We start from the raw sequence: 15,807 nt of genomic DNA, 5'->3' as shown, positions 1-15,807 counted from the left end.
TCATTATAATTTGTACAACATTTTTTTGTTTGCTGGTATAGGTGTGCATCATTGAAAGAGAGAATATATGTACATGTCTTTGTTATGAGTTAATTTTCCTTTCTCAGCAGAAACTGTGTCTCAGCCTGCTCCTCTACCCCCACTCCCTGTCTCTTACACAGACTAATAGCAGAGTAAGCACTCAATAAGTACTTGGTGATAGCACTTAGTATTGAAGCTACTGGGTGTCAAAGCTGTGGTCTCCTGTGAGACCCCTACTGGGGATTGAGCCCACAACCCGCATGTGCCCTGACTGGGAATCAAATGGAGAGCTTCTGGTTCATAGGTTAAAGTTCAACCACTGAGCCACGTCAGCTGGGCACTGGTGCTCTTTTCATGACACTGTGCTCCATAGTGATGCTTAAGCTTATATTTACTACACACTAACTATGAACCATGCACTTGCCATTCATTTTCTCATTTATTGAATAGGAACTACTTTCCTATTCATCTTAAGACTGAGGAGACTGAAATTTAGAAAGGTTAAGTAATTTGCCAAAAGTCACAAAACTTGAAGCAATAAAGCCTAGATTAAAACATAGCCCAAGCTCTCCACCACTATGACAAATAAAACATGATTTCCCTCGACCCATGCACCACAGTTCAACTGCACGCTCTTGGTCAAGTTGTTTAACTCACCAAATCTCAGTTGCCACATTAGTAAAATGGAGACCATAATACCTTACTCAAGATAGAAAGTGTCTCCCATAATGCCCAGCATGTAGCAGGCAGTGAGTAAATGGTAGTTTACTAATGGTAGTCTAATATTATTAGAAATGCTACCTCCTTGCTATTTGCGCTTCGAAGTTTGGTATGGCAGCCGCATCTCATTTCTTTCACAGTGAATAGCCTTGGTGCATCCCCAAAGCTGGGGGTCAGAGCACTGCTGGGTGGTGACGGTGCTATTAAAAAGCTTGGACCAGAAAAAGCAAATAAGCAGTCCTGCCTCAGGTTAGCCCAAGCTCGGATTTCCTTGTCTGAATGCATAATGATAGGAAGGGAGTTGTGTTACAAAAGGAGCTGTTTTTGTTTGTCATCTAGGCCCACTAATCTAAACATCTCTCACTTCTCAGGAATTATTTTAGGACCAGGAAGCAGCACTCTGTTTATTGAAAGAGTTACAGAAGAGGATGAAGGCGTCTATCACTGCAAAGCCACCAACCAGAAGGGGTCTGTGGAAAGTTCAGCATACCTCACCGTTCAAGGTAAACAGCTGCTTCAGAAAGCAACCAGAAACTGTTCAGACATCTATTTCCCTGTTTGTTTAACTTTTCACCTCCCAGTCTCCTGTTGCCCCTCCTGTCTGTGCCTTTCCCTGACCTCCTACCCTCTCCCCTATCTCTCTGGGAAAAGCCTGTCTAGTTACCCTCGGCAAGGCTGAGGTGAGGAGGACACTGGACGGCTACCCTTGAGAGCCATTTGAGCACAGTCTCTGTGGGGGAAGTAGTTCCTGGAAGAAAGGCCACTGCTGCCAGCATGATGACATTGACCCACAGAGAATGACTGGAGTGGCTACACCTGTGAGAAAGAAATCCAAGAAGGAAGACAGTGGGTGTAGATGAGAGGGCGGAGGGCACCATGCACTGGAAGTTGTTCATTTTTTTCATTTCCAACTCCCAAGAGTTAGACATATCTTGCACACTTTTCATAAGCTGGTTTTTAACAATTACCAAAAAAAGCAACTCATAATAAAAGACCACATAGACTTTAGATAGCTTTTTGAGCAGCAAAATCCAGAGGCCTAATCCTAAACTGGATTGTGGCCATGTGGCTTCCATTCAGAAAATAGTTTAGACATCAATTTCAATTCTCTGATGCCAAGAATCACCCAAAACATAACAGTTACAGCATCATAAATTATTGAATTGGCACCTCTTAGATGTAACTACCTATGGCAAATTTAAGTTTTACATGAAAAGATGGCATTTGTTCAGCAGCCTATTTCCAAATGAGCCCCAGTAGACTTCAGAATAGGTGTGTATTTTGAGGGTAGAAACTAGGACGAAGGCAACATGCACCAGTTCTTCTGCCCTGAAAACTTCCAAAGCTTAAAGATTGTAACTCTGAGAATTCAGACTCCTTTTAAAAAGAATATCAATCACCTTCATTTACAAGGAAACGATTCTAGAAAGTCTCCTGAAAAATCTGAAAGTATACTACCACAAACGTGTGCTTTCAGAAAAAGTCAAGGGTAGCATTCCCACATACTTTTGGTAATGGCCCTTTTTGTCTCCCAAATAATCCTTGTTTTAAAGTATTATTTCAACTTTTCTGCTTACATAGGAGGAAAACAATTTATTAAGTGTGAATCTCTCTTTATGAATTCCTTCTTCAAAGGACCACTTATTTATCCCTTAACAAGGACGCCAGATGTGATCCTCGGGGAGTAGCCATAGCGGGCCAGGGAGGGACCTCCACCTGAGAGAGGGGTAGCAGCAGAGAGCAAGGAAGACTCCTAATCTTCAGTCCAGAAGGTATTCCCCCATATCCTCGCAACAACCCTGCAAGATACACAGGACAGTTCTTACAAAACCCAGGGAGGAATGACATGACTAACCTAAATCCTGTAGCCAGGGAATGTCAGATATGCAATGACTCACTCCAACCCTCCACATAGCTGCCTCCCCTCACCAGTTGTCTGTACCCACTTCTGTGTGAATGTGGTTAGCAATGGCTGTGAATGAAGCCTGGAGGTCTTTTGTCTGAACCCCACCCAATTTCATCCAAATCCTCTTTCTCCCCAAGGCCAGTTTAGATGCTCTCTACCCTGTGATGTCCTCCAGGATGAAGAGTTGAGTCAGATGTTCTCTTCTCATTCTCTTCTCTGTCCCTCACACCATGGTTCCTGAGTCTTTAGTCAGGCTCCTGTTGTTCTGCATTTTATTATTATTTAGTCATTGATATGTTTTTCTTCCCTGCTGAATCATAAGCTGTGTCTGACATGTCTTTATATCCCGTACCCATGCAGGAGACTAATATGTATTTAGTGCCTTTATGTGCAGGCACTTGATAAATTTATCCCATTATTGGTTACACACTTGATATACATATCCGTTAACTTCATAGAAGACAAAAGAAGTAGTGTTATCTTCATTCTACAGATGAGAAGATGGAGTCTCGAAGAGTTAAATTAGTTGCCCAAAGTCACACAATAAATAGGTAGTGAGGTTGAGACTTGAGCATATGTTTTTGGAAACTAAGTTTCCACCCTTCCTCCATTCTTCTCATTCCTGAAGTGCCTTAGGAACTTGTCTGCAAGGCCTTAGCATAAAATTGAGCTTTTAGACTCAGTTATCCTCTTATTGGTTTTATCTCTACCTGCTTTTAGCTTTCCTACACTGATTCCTTTTCCCACTAGTTATGCTTTCCTGAAAAGTCAGACAGGAATACTGCTATCACCAACAAGTTCTGAAAGTTTTTATCAGCCTATTTGCTCTTGAGGAAAGGGGAGATAATTTTCACTTGAATTGCCCTCATCAGCTGCATTACAGATGTTCTGATCCCTATCACCTCTTGACATAATCTTAACTTCCCAAACAGCCTATCCACTCCTCTCAACCTCCTCCAATACACTCCCAATCTAGAGTGATCTTTTTAAATAACAAATCATATGACATGTTACTTCCCTGCTTCAAATCTTGCAATGGTTCCCAGTCTCCTTGTTCCCCTCATGCAGGCACACAGGCCCTCTGTAGGCTCCTTCTCATTCCCGTCCTGTCTCCTTCCTGCACACCCCCACTCTGGCTGGGCTGCATTACTGTGATCCAGTGAACACACTGGGCTCCTCCAGTCTTCTGCCTTAACACGTTCTTTTCCTTTTGTCTGAACAGGCTTCCTTTCCATCTATTCTCCCCCTGGACAATCCACCCATCTTTTATAATTCACTTTCTCTACACCTGATTACTGATCACACCATGTACCTTTGATGCAATGCTTATTATTGCCTATCACTCACTTTTCTATCCCAGAGCACTCGATAAATGTTTGTTGGATTCATATATTTAGAAAACCACCACTGAATATCTGATAAAAGAAATACATCAGTATATTGTTTATGGCACTGAAGATAAGCCAAATTCAATGTGCTGTTAACGCAATGGCTTAATTATTTGCCCAGGATTATGCAGGATATGGAAGTGTAAGCTACAATCACCTAACCTCCGTGGGCTTTGAAGACCTAGTTGAAAGAAGAGTAAGGTGCACATGAAACAAACATTTTGAGTGCCTCCTAAGGGTACAATAGAAACACAATTTGTATAAAACAGACTACACAATGCTGCTAGTCAAGGCTAACGAAGTTCACAGAGGCACAAAAGGCTATGATGACCTGATCTCTAAAGGAGGCCTTGTCAGGTGCTAGACTGGCAAGGTGAATGAGCAGGAAGGAGACGGCAAGTTATGAGCAACTTTGGACCTTCTACATATTTTTCTTCTTTGGCAATAATGAAGTCTAAATAATTCTAGATATTTCCTATTGTCTAGTCCATTGAATTTTATGAGGAATCTGTAGTTTTGATTCATGACCTCTTTCCCCTAATGTGGCTTTAATTTTTAATAGCACTTAGAAAAATTGTATAGTTTGCAACATAGCTATAGACACTATATACATCTATCCTTTATTTTTATTTATTTTTTACTGGTTATTGGCCCAATTGCCATGCTATTTGAGTTCTTGTGTCTGCTTTTCATAGTTTTTCTGCCTTCTCCCTTGCTCTCCTTTGTATCTGTTCTCTGCTTTAAAAGTGATGGCTATTTCCAAATTCTCTGTTTAAAAATTGTGGTTAGCTGAGGAAAGAGATTACCTGATCTGTAATCATCAAACCACACCTGAAACATTGTACCCATCTCTAAGCATAAATAAGTGGAACCATAATCCTAAGAGAGTAATAGTAAAACAGTGCAAGGAAATTAGGATGCTTAGTCTAAAAAGGAGACAACTTGGGCTGAAGCTATTGTTTTCTTCAAATTCTTAAGGAGCTTTCAGTCTGAGGAGACATTTGACTCTGTCTTCGATACAACAAAAAATAGAACTCAGGAAGGGAGATGGTGAAGTTTCAGGGAGGCAGGTTAGCTCCATTTAAGGGTACCTGCCATTTTGAGTAGGAAAATTTTTTGAAAGTTAACATTAGGTGGATTTTATAAGTTAGATGCAATCTTGAGTGAAAGTGCTTTGGGCTCACTGAATAAAAATTTGATCCTTGGAGGCTGGTCAGAACAGTTGAATACAGCACCCGCTTAGTAGTTCTATCACTGAAATTAGATTCCTGCCCTAGAGTCTAAGGCATTATTCTTCTCACTCTGGTGGCTGTGAAATGTTCCCTGAATTTAGACTGATTTCCTGATATATGAAAATAGAACCTTCCCACTGACCTATCTTGTCAGGTGGAGTTTAGGAAATGAAACCAGGAGCATACGTTGTGTCTGTGGCTATGTTTAACAGATTTAAAGAGGTTCATGAATTAGCCAGGAAGGAAACTGTCTGCTCTTTTTATTTCCTTTAAAAAAGGATTCTTATACTCGTAGATAAAGCAGTGGTGTTTTGTATCTGAAAGGGCTGAGTGGACTGTGGAGATAATACAGCTTCTTTAAGTAACGATTGGGTCTTTTTTGGTTTGGACTGCACATGAGCACACGTGGAGCTCTCAAAGGGAACGGTCTCATATTAAAACAATAACAACAAAACTGTCATCGACCAAAATAATTTCTGAAATTAACAGAGCATTCAACAGCCCATGGAACTCAATGGAACTGTTACAATAACAGTGTGGCACATTTTTATCCAAGGACCTCAGATAAACTATATTTTATAATTATTATTGGAAGTAATAATCATAATATATAGAAATATATTCTTATAACAGAGTCAGGCCTTGTTTTGAAATAGTATTTATAATACACAGGAGAAAACAACTTGAAGAATAACTACAATTTAAACATTTTTTTTGAAGATGATTGATGATACAAAAATCATGGCCAGCACAGAAGGACTGCCTTAGGTTTTTGCAGTCTCACCACTTGAAATGACATGAAAGGTGTGATTTGCAAATTTTGTGCCACAGTAATTGTACATTAACACATTTCATTTCAGGGAAGGCCTCACACAGCAGGAAGTATACACTATGTTTCATAAAATTCCAAGAGCAAAAAATAGGAAAAGATCAAAACAATTGTCATGGATATCTAGCTAATACCTATCAAGCTTAGCCAGCTCTCAGTTCTTCTCTCCTCTGATCCCTGACTGTCCTCCATTTCAGCTCCTCTCTTCCTGAACCCTGTCCCCAAATCCACCCCCTGACTATCCGGGCACTAGGAAGGATGTGATAAACTAATTCACATGATGATGTTGGTGATTGAGGTTACTTCTCTCATGGGTGTTGGCAACTCAAAAGGGTTTCCCAAGGAGAAAATAGTGCTCAAACCAGAGAACTGAACTGACTGCCCAATAATTTCACACAAGAGGGCCAGGGGTGAGGAGGTGGGGGGTTTGGGGAGGAGAAATGGGTATGACTGCCTTTGGACTGCATATCTACAATGACCTAAAGCTGGCCTTGATCAAGAATTCAAAATATGGTGATGGAATTAATTCAGATCTAATATCTTATGCTTATTGAACATGCAATGAACTTTTTTAAAAGCACATAATGTGCATTAACCTCCTTGACTTTTGCAATAATCTAATGAAGTTTTTTGTTTTTGTTTTTGTTTTTTTCTATTTACAAGTGAGAATCTGTGGCTCAGAGGGATTTAGGACACTGTCTAGAGTTATGAACCTAGGCAGTGACAGAGCTGAAAACTGAGTCCATGTTTAATCATTCTGCACAATTGCCTCTCAGCTCCGAGGCAGCAGAGCCTAGTGGGGAAGAGGGCCCATTTTAAAGCAAGGTGCATCACTCCTCATGAGCCATATAACCTTGGACAAATTACTTACCTTCCTAGTGCTTTAGTTCATTATCTACAAAATGGTAATTCAACTTTAATGGGTTGTTGTAAGAATTAGCACACTTAAAACAGTATCTGGCATATAATAGAAACTTTTAAAATGTTAGTTAACATCATTATTTGTCAATATGATCAACCAAATCCCATTGTGACAAAACCTTCTGTAAATAGTTTTTCTAGTCACCCAAATGGTGTTCCAAACCACAAAATTCCTATTTGACCTAAACATTTAACTTGCTGCACTAAAAGTATGCTACAAAACTGATGACACATAAAAGCAACTTTAAATATATTTACCTAAAATTACTCTTGAAAATGTATTTCAAATTTAATTTTAATACAGTACTTCCACATATCACTGTCCTTCAGAGGGGTTCTAAATTATTGTATAGATTCCTAAAAAGCTTCAGAAATTATAGGAAGGCCAGTTTTTATCTAATAATACAGGAATATGCAAATTTGTCGGGATGCCATAACGTCACAACCAAACAGCAGGGACCTGAGGCTACATGGTGCCTGGCCAGGATGAGGTACCTCAGGCCGTGCTTTATGGGGTTGGGGCTGGCTGGGTCTGGGTCTCACCCAATACTGGCTGGGTCTCCTGCATTTTCAAAGTGCTTGCAGTGGTGGACAGGAACTTGACTCTAGGTCCCGAGGCACACTCCAGACTCTGCCAGGAGGGAGATTTTCATATACACTTTACTGATTTTCTTTCATCTCTGACACTTCTATCATAGAGAAAGGGCAAATAGCAAAATTAAAATATTTCCTCTAATTAATTCCCTTTTAATGTGCATGACTTTCATGCACCGGCCACTACTATTCTAAATTACACCAAATTGGAACCACACATAACATGGGAGTGATGTTCCTAAGACCCTGTGCTAACTCCTAGTCATTGTCAAATCCCACCCATGTTTCCACTGGTCTTCTTTTCCCTGCCATGTGCAGCTGGAGTGTTTCATGCACTGAGCTCATCAGCTGTCACCAGCAAGTTGAAGCCAGGTCTAGTCAGGCTAGTGTGTGAATGTTTGGCCTCTGAGAAAACATCTAAGACTTGTGCAGGAAGAGATGCTGCTGATGTCAGTCAGTCTACCCAGCCTAAGGTCATCCTAATGGCTGCTTTCCAATAAAGACAGAGATTGAGCTATAGAATGAGTTAGAGATAGAGCACAGATTCTACATTGCATTTTTAAAATTCTTATTTTATTATTCAGTGAGCAGGAATGGACTAAATAGGACTTTCTTTTCTAATAAATGTTCATCTTGGAGATGTTTTTTTTTCTGTGTTGGTTCTTTAAATGTGTAAGAGCACACAAACACATGAGGAATTTTGCCTGAGTAAGGACTATGGAATTACTTTGGGGGTCAACTTCCTGCCCTTTGGAATGCTGTGGGAACGTTCCCATTGAGGGAGGGGGCCTCTAGCAGAGCACTCCATGCAGGAGGCATCTGCAGACATATCTCCTCTCAAGATGCTATCAGTGTCTCCAACAGCCAAAGGCCACTGTACCCTCAGCTGGTCCCAATCAGATTCCACAAAACTTATTTGCAGCATAAGCAAAAAAGTGTGTGTGCACATGCGTGTGTGTGTGTGTGTGTGTGTGTGTGTGTGTGTGTGTGTGTATGAACAGCAAGGCAGCATCAGACATCTCACTGTGTGGGCTGAAATCCAAACTTACATTAATTTGAGCTTAAAATATTCCCATGGAAAAGATGCATACTGAACAAAAAAAGGTGATCATGCTTTGGAACTTCTTCAAGGAGATTGTTCTCAATTTCATGCGGTTCAGGGAAACTTAACCACAAGCTGACAAAGCAGCAAATGAAGCCAAATTCATTGATTCACTCAACCAATACTTGCACGATGCCTAGTATGTGTGACATATTAATACTACGTGAGAGGTAGCTCCAGACCATGCCCTTTCACTGACCATTATACACTAGCACCCAGAACAGAACCTGGGATATAGGTGGTGTTCCTATGTTGGTTGGATTGACACATGAACAGGAATTTGACCGTGAATGCTTTGAAAGCTTCATGAAATTCTTTGGAGACAAAACAAAACATAATATAACTACTCATTCACCCAATCTGATGAGTGGGGATATAAAGAGAAATAAGGTGTGCCTCAGCCACTGGTAAGCTTACATTCTGGCAGAGAATCAGCAAAAGCCAAAGCATAGTGGTGCAGAAGGCCTGGCATAATTAAGAAATTACAAGTATTTTTCTATGATGGAAACAAATGTCAGGATAACAGGAGATGAAGCTGAAGAGATAGGAAAGTTTGGGGTAGGATCTAAGGTTTTTGTTTTTTTTTAAATCCTGACAGTGACGGGGGTGTATAGGTGGCAAAGATGGAATTTAGGCAAAGGCGTAATAGGATTAAATTTGGGATTTGGGAAGCTCACTCAGGCTACAGAGTGGAGGAGAGACTGGAGGAAGTCAAGGATAGTTAGGGAACTAATGCAGGTGTCCAGGCTTTGGTTTGGGCAATAATTGTGAGGAAGGAGGACAGGAGTTGATAATTCCATGAGCCTTGCATGTGTTATCAGGAAGTGGAGTTCTTGGGGTGTTGCGAGAAAATAATTTCCTGAAGCCCCCACGAGAGGATGGGGTTTCATGGAAAGCTTTATTTATTATGTAAAATTAAGGATATTCCCCTCAAGGTTTCATCTCTGTTCATCTCACCATGGAAGAAGTCCAATCTTGGCTTCAGCAGGACTAGAATTATGGCCACTGCCCAAAGTTTCTGTTCCATATTAAAGCACAGTTCAGTTCAATATCTGGCTAGCTTAGTTCATTGCTGTGGAGAGAGAACAGGCAAGCCCACTGGCAAGTCACAGAGAAAGAGAGAGGGAACTCTGGGGATTTTAACTGGACCTTCTTCAAACTAGCCAATTAACAATCCAAGGTTTCGCACACTCCTAATGGGTCCACCCCTCAGACAATCCATTGTTTCCAAGCTAGACTGACAGGCAAGCACCGCCCCTGTGCCACCCCAACTTCTACTGCACAAGTGCCTGTCTCTCCCTTGTACCCCCAATAATCCAGTACTGGAGGGTAGAAGGAGGGGTGTTATTCTCCGTGGAGGATCAATACTGCAATTAACTGGGCTGTGAAGCTGTCACTTGCTTGTGAAACAAACAGGCTTATGCTTCCTTACGTGAATATATTCAACAATGTCTGACTCTCCCTATGCTCTCTTCCTTTATTAACATTAACTAGTAATTATGACAATTACAGAAGTAGAATGGGCAGGGCCTTGTTATGGATTGGATAGAGAGAATATGTCAGTTTCCAGTCTAACCTAAAAGATACACTGCAGGGACTCTGGCCTACAGGAGGTACAAGTACTTGGTGGCTGGATAGATAAAAAAGGAGGCGGCTCGGGTGTTTGCTATTATTCAGGGTAGAGAACCTTCACACAGATGCTCAGATACTCTGCCATCTGGTCCCATCCTAGATCTTGCATTAAACTACCATCAGCCCCTATCATTTCTCAATTCTGGGTCTTAACTCATACTGTTCCCTCTGCCCTATAATGCCCTCTTCTGTCTTCATCTCTTTAAGTCAAAACCATTTCAAATGTCACCTCTTCAAAAAAGTATTAGATTCCTTCAACCTCAGATACTTTTAAAATCGAATTTCTTTGTTTTTTGCCTTAAATCTATTGCTTCAGTTTGTGAGTGAGTGCCTTGAGAGGGACAACTTTCCTTCATTCATCTTCCTATTTCCTCCAGTCTGGAACCTCGCCTGTGGTAGGATTCAATACATCTTTGTTGGATTGAAACAAAGAGCCAAAAAGATGTCTATCTATGAAGTGGGTATTATTGCCACCTACTTCATAGGGCAGTTATGAAAGTGAGGCACATAAGTGCTCAATAAATGATACCATCCACACCATCATTTCTAAAAAGAGTAAGTTTCACTTATTCTTGGTCTAACTTAATGGTAAGCCTCTGTCTCCTATTAATAAAGTTGGAGGATAAGGACATTACTTTAGAAACTCCTGGGAAACTGTCCACTGGAGTCAGTAAGCTAGGAGCTGCCATCCTGGCCCATTGGGCATTCCTTTACGATGCCCAGTTTCCTCTCTGGAGGCTTCTCTTGAATACTTTGGGTCTTTTCTTTCTGGTCATGGGGGGACAGTGCTCAGCTTTTGATCTCTGTGATTCCGGGAAATGGGTGATTGGGAAGAATCCCATCCAGCAGTTACCTCTTCTCACCGCAGTCCCTGCAGGCTGACTGCTGGAGAGGCCTAGTGCAGAGCCCCCAGCTGGGAGTTGACAAGGGGGAGGGGGCACCTTGGCCTGGCTGTTCCAAAAGCAGTGAGCAGGCAATTGTGACAGTCCTTGAGCTTTATTTTTATTTTTTTAAATCTACTTTGAAGGATGTTGTGAGTCCCAAAGGAGCACTTTTATGTATTTTTTTCTTTTTTCTTTAGAAGTTCCTCTAAAACCCATTAGGGAGATTTAACATATTCCAGATTTAGCACTTTAATGAGTTTTTGTTCCTGCCATAATTTTTTCCCATTTTAACTTCTCCTCTGATTTTTAATTAGCTATTTCTGGGATTATGAAGTTTGCAAATTCAACAGCAAAATTTCTGGAAGGACTTTTAATTGATGTGTGTTTATTGTGATGATATTGTGGACCCTGCCTGAAACAGAAGGTATGGGAAGACCTTCCCAGGCACGGATTTTCACGCCAGCAGATTGCATTCTCCATAATGAACATTTAGGGGCACTAGACATCTTTTATAAAATCACAAAGACCCACCTGACTGGCATGGTTCAGTGGTTGAGCATCAGAACCTGGAACCAAGAGGTGGTGGGTTCGATTCCTGGTCAGGGTACATGCCTGGTTGCAGGCTCAATGTCCAGTGGAGGTACATGCAAGAAGCAGCTGACTGATGATGTTTCTCTCTCATTGATGTTTCTATCTCTCTCCCCCTTTCCCTTCCTCATTCTCTAGAAATTAATAAAAACATATATTTAAAAAATAAATAAATAAAATCACAAAGACCCTGCATTTGGGAGTCACTGTTTAACCACCTTGGTGTTTTTGTTTTTCCAGGAACTTCAGAAAAGTCAAATTTGGAGCTAATCACTCTGACGTGCACCTGTGTGGCTGCGACCCTCTTCTGGCTACTGTTAACTCTCTTTATCCGAAAACTGAAAAGGGTAAGAACATTTCAGCTAAGTCCTGTGCTCCTTTTTGCATAATATTTAAAATGCTCACCTGATGTATGGGACAGGCACTAAACAAGTGTTAGACTCTATCCTTCCCCTGACTGCTAATTCCTACCTCTGTCTTGGTAAGCACTGGAAAATGAATCATTAAAATGTCTCTCAGCCATGAAGTGGGATATTCAAAAGAAAAGCTAGAGAATGGACAGATGCGTATTTTCCAGGGACAAAAAGTATATTTTTGTATAAAAATATGCAATAAGTCTTCAAATTTAATTTACCATAAGACCTATGAAGTCTTAGTCCTCTTAACCTTATTCTCTGCTAAGAAACAAACAAAAAAAAAGAGTAAGTCCCACCTCTGACTATCTCTCACAATACAGAAGCACAAAGACGTGCGCTGCTGTTCCAGACTCGCTGAGCCCATGATCAAACTCAGTTCTGGGGTTCAGGCTGGAATTCAGAACATCAGATTTCTGTATTCTGCCTACAGCACGACTTGCTTCTCTGAAATTCAATGGGAAAGAGCCAACATTCATTCCTCCACTTATGCCTCAAATATTTACTGCGTCTTCTCTATGCAGAGTGCTAGGCCAGTGGTGAGAAAATACTACAGTCTGGGACTTTAATCTAGTACACAGACAATGCAAAGTGTAACAACAGTGAGCTGAGTAAAAGATGCATAAGAGGGAGGTCAGGCAAAGAAGCAGGGAAAGTGTTGCGGGCAGAGAGGAGTGTGCATGAGGCTACAGCAGGGGCTAGAGCATGAGGCTAGAGAGGGACACCATGAGAATGAATGGCTGACAGAAGGCCAGAGGTCACAGTGGTGGCAAAAAGGGCATGAAGTGTGGAAAGGAGAAAGAAGAGAGGAGAGGAGAGAAAAGGAGAGGAGGGGAGGAGAGGGGAGGGGAGAAGGGAGGGGAGGGAAGAGGGGAAGGGAGAAGAGAGGGGAGGGGAGGAGAGGGGAGGGGAGAGGGGAAGGGAAGGGAGGGGAAAGGAGAGGGGAAGGGAGGGGAGGGGAAGGGAGGGGAGGGGAAGGGAGGGGAGGGGAGGGGAGGGGAAGGGAGGGGAGGGGAAGGGAGGGGAGGGGAGGCGAGAGGGGAGGGGAGACTGCAATGCCTGAGCAGGCAGGCTTGAGGCTATAGGAGGGAATTTAGTCCATATTCTAAAAGGAGTAAGAAGCCTTGGAGCAGGGAGGAGGGTTGTGAAGCAAAGATACGCAATTTTAAGTGTGAGAAATTTGTGTCTGCAAAGATTATTTTGGCTGCTGTGAGGAGAATGGACCAGGGGGTCACCTAGTAAAAGAGTTGACAGTAGTCCAAAGAAGAAATGATGTTAGCTTAGTCTAAATGATTAGAGTCAAGAAATATTTAGAAGGCAAAATCAAAAAAACTAGAAATGTGTCAAACTGGCCTACTCAATGTCTAGATATTTATTAACCCTTATTAATGCACAGGCTTATGGGAAGCTCTTTATGCAGTATCTGTTAATCCTTCCAAAAATGCAAAGGTAAATGTGTAATTATTACCGTTTAATAGAGAGGGAAACTGATGTTCAGGAATTAAAATAACTTGTCCAAAGTCACAATGCTGATTTAGAGTTGGAGCTGAGTTTTGAAGCCAGGTTGTTTGGCTTAGGCTGGCTATTCAAAACTAATATGTACTTTATAGCGTTAGCAAGAGAGGCAAGGCTAGCAGCCTCCTCTACAATGAATGTGTAACATCAGGCTTTTGCTATATGGAGTGACTAGTTTTGAGACAGGACAATTCTTGAGAAGGAACAGGTCAAATAATAGTATTTGAAAGGGGAGACACATCATATAGCAAAAGAGATTTAGCAAAGGAAAAACTTGCCAAAATCTGTGAGGGAGTACAAAGACTATAGGATTTCAAAGGAGGAGAGCAGGAGAAAACACTTCATAGAAAGAAAAGTTTAGAGACAGACTTTGAAGGTCATAGCTGGAAGGAAAAAAGCAGAAAATATATCCCCCCTTTACCCCCCCCCCCCCCACACACACACACATACACTACTCTGCAGATTAGGGAGGGAGTCCAGTTACTTTGCTTATAGTAGCAGAGTGGAAATAACACTGAAAGGGCAAATTGGGACTGAATTGAGTGGGTCTCTTGTATTTTTTTTAAATCTATGAAAAAATTTTTTTAAATCTATGAAATTTTGATGTCAATGAGAAATGATGAGCCCTAGCCAGTTTGCTCAGTGGGTAGAGTGTTGGCCTGCAGACTGAAAGGTCCTGGATTGGATTCCAGTCAAGGACATATACCTAGGTTGCCAGCTCCCAGCCCTGAGAGCTGGGAGCTGGCAACCTATCAATGTCTCTCTCTCACACATCTGTGTTTCTCTCTGTTTCTACCTCTTCCTTCCACTCTCTCTAAAAATCAATGGAAAAAATATCCTCTGGTGAGGATTTAAAAAAATAAGAAGAGGAAAGGATGAGAACAAGTAATAGAATGCCTATAAAATCTAAGTGATTGGTTGTGGGAGGCAAAGAGGAAAAAGGCATTACAAACTATCTTCATGTGGTTTCTCTAATCACAATGTAAATTCCTTACTGATAAAGACTACTTTATCTTTATATCTCTACTCTGCATAAGCCAGTGTTATAATTACAGCCAACATTTATTGATGCTTACTGTATACCAGGCTCTATTTTAACAGCTTTACATGAATTAATCACTTGATATTTACAACAGCCCTATGAGTAAAGCACCATCATTTGACAGATAAGTCAACTATGCTTTAAAAGGTGAGGCAGCTTGCCCATAGTTACGTGCTGGTCAGGAGTTGAGTTGTGATTCAAATCCAAGCATGAGGCTCAGTGTCTGGGCCCTGTAGCAATTAGCTGTGCAATTTTCATGCCAAGCACCTATTACTGCTTAGTGTTAATGTCAGTTGAAAGAGCAAATATTTGTCAACTAAGAGTCTACTGTCACACTCCCCTCAAAGCCCTTGCTTAAAGGTTTTTGTTTTGTTTTGTTTTGAGCATTTTTGGTGTTTCCTCTCATCTGCCTTATTGAGATAAACCATAAAATTCCGCGGGGGCCACGTGGGGAGATTGTCTTCCGTTGCCTGCTCCCCGGCTTCCATCACAGCACTGCCAACCTCCCCTTGCATCCTGACAAACCCAAGACGTTCCCTGCCCCACTCAGCAATTCCGTGCTCTCTGCAGGCTAGGGATTGGACATTGGAAAGTTTAGTCATAAAACCAACTTCTGCTGCTTCTCTAATGAACACCCCACATTCCTGTTAGAGGAATTTATACTCCCCTACAGTCTTACAGACTCCCACCAGTGTCTGACAGACTGGGCCCTTCCAGTCTAATACCGGTGGCAAATGCAGTTCACGACAACCGTGCTCCCTCTCTTGCTCTGTTATCCATTCTTTAAGGAGGCCAGGCAAATCTTTCTGCCTTGAGCTATTTATCACACATTTTAGTAATACTTTTTGTGAGAAAGAGACTGATTGCAAGTGATGGATGAGGTGAGCTGTGACAGCCCAGAATGGGATGAGTAAGGGCTGAAGAATGTGGGTGACTGTGACATGGTGTGTATGGAGAGGTTGTCCTCTCTACTGAATTCTAATCTGTTTGAGGGAAAGCACTGAAGGGAAAGGCCCTAAC

At 41.6% G+C, this 15,807-nt stretch overlaps 1 protein-coding gene across 1 annotated transcript in view; it reads left to right on the top strand.

Moving 5' to 3' along the window:
• The window catches only part of FLT1 (fms related receptor tyrosine kinase 1), a 192,028-nt gene that overhangs the window by 130,629 nt on the left and 45,592 nt on the right, over nt 1–15,807 (top strand). Inside the window, exons 15-16 of the mRNA XM_036456250.2 lie at nt 1,113–1,244; nt 12,058–12,164. Coding sequence (XP_036312143.1) covers nt 1,113–1,244; nt 12,058–12,164 — 239 coding nt within the window. The remainder of the gene's footprint in view (nt 1–1,112; nt 1,245–12,057; nt 12,165–15,807) is intronic.

The sequence above is a fragment of the Pipistrellus kuhlii genome, unplaced genomic scaffold (assembly GCF_014108245.1).
Source record: "Pipistrellus kuhlii isolate mPipKuh1 unplaced genomic scaffold, mPipKuh1.p scaffold_m20_p_3, whole genome shotgun sequence".
NCBI lineage: Eukaryota > Metazoa > Chordata > Mammalia > Chiroptera > Vespertilionidae > Pipistrellus > Pipistrellus kuhlii.
This window is presented reverse-complemented; position numbering and strand designations above follow the sequence as displayed.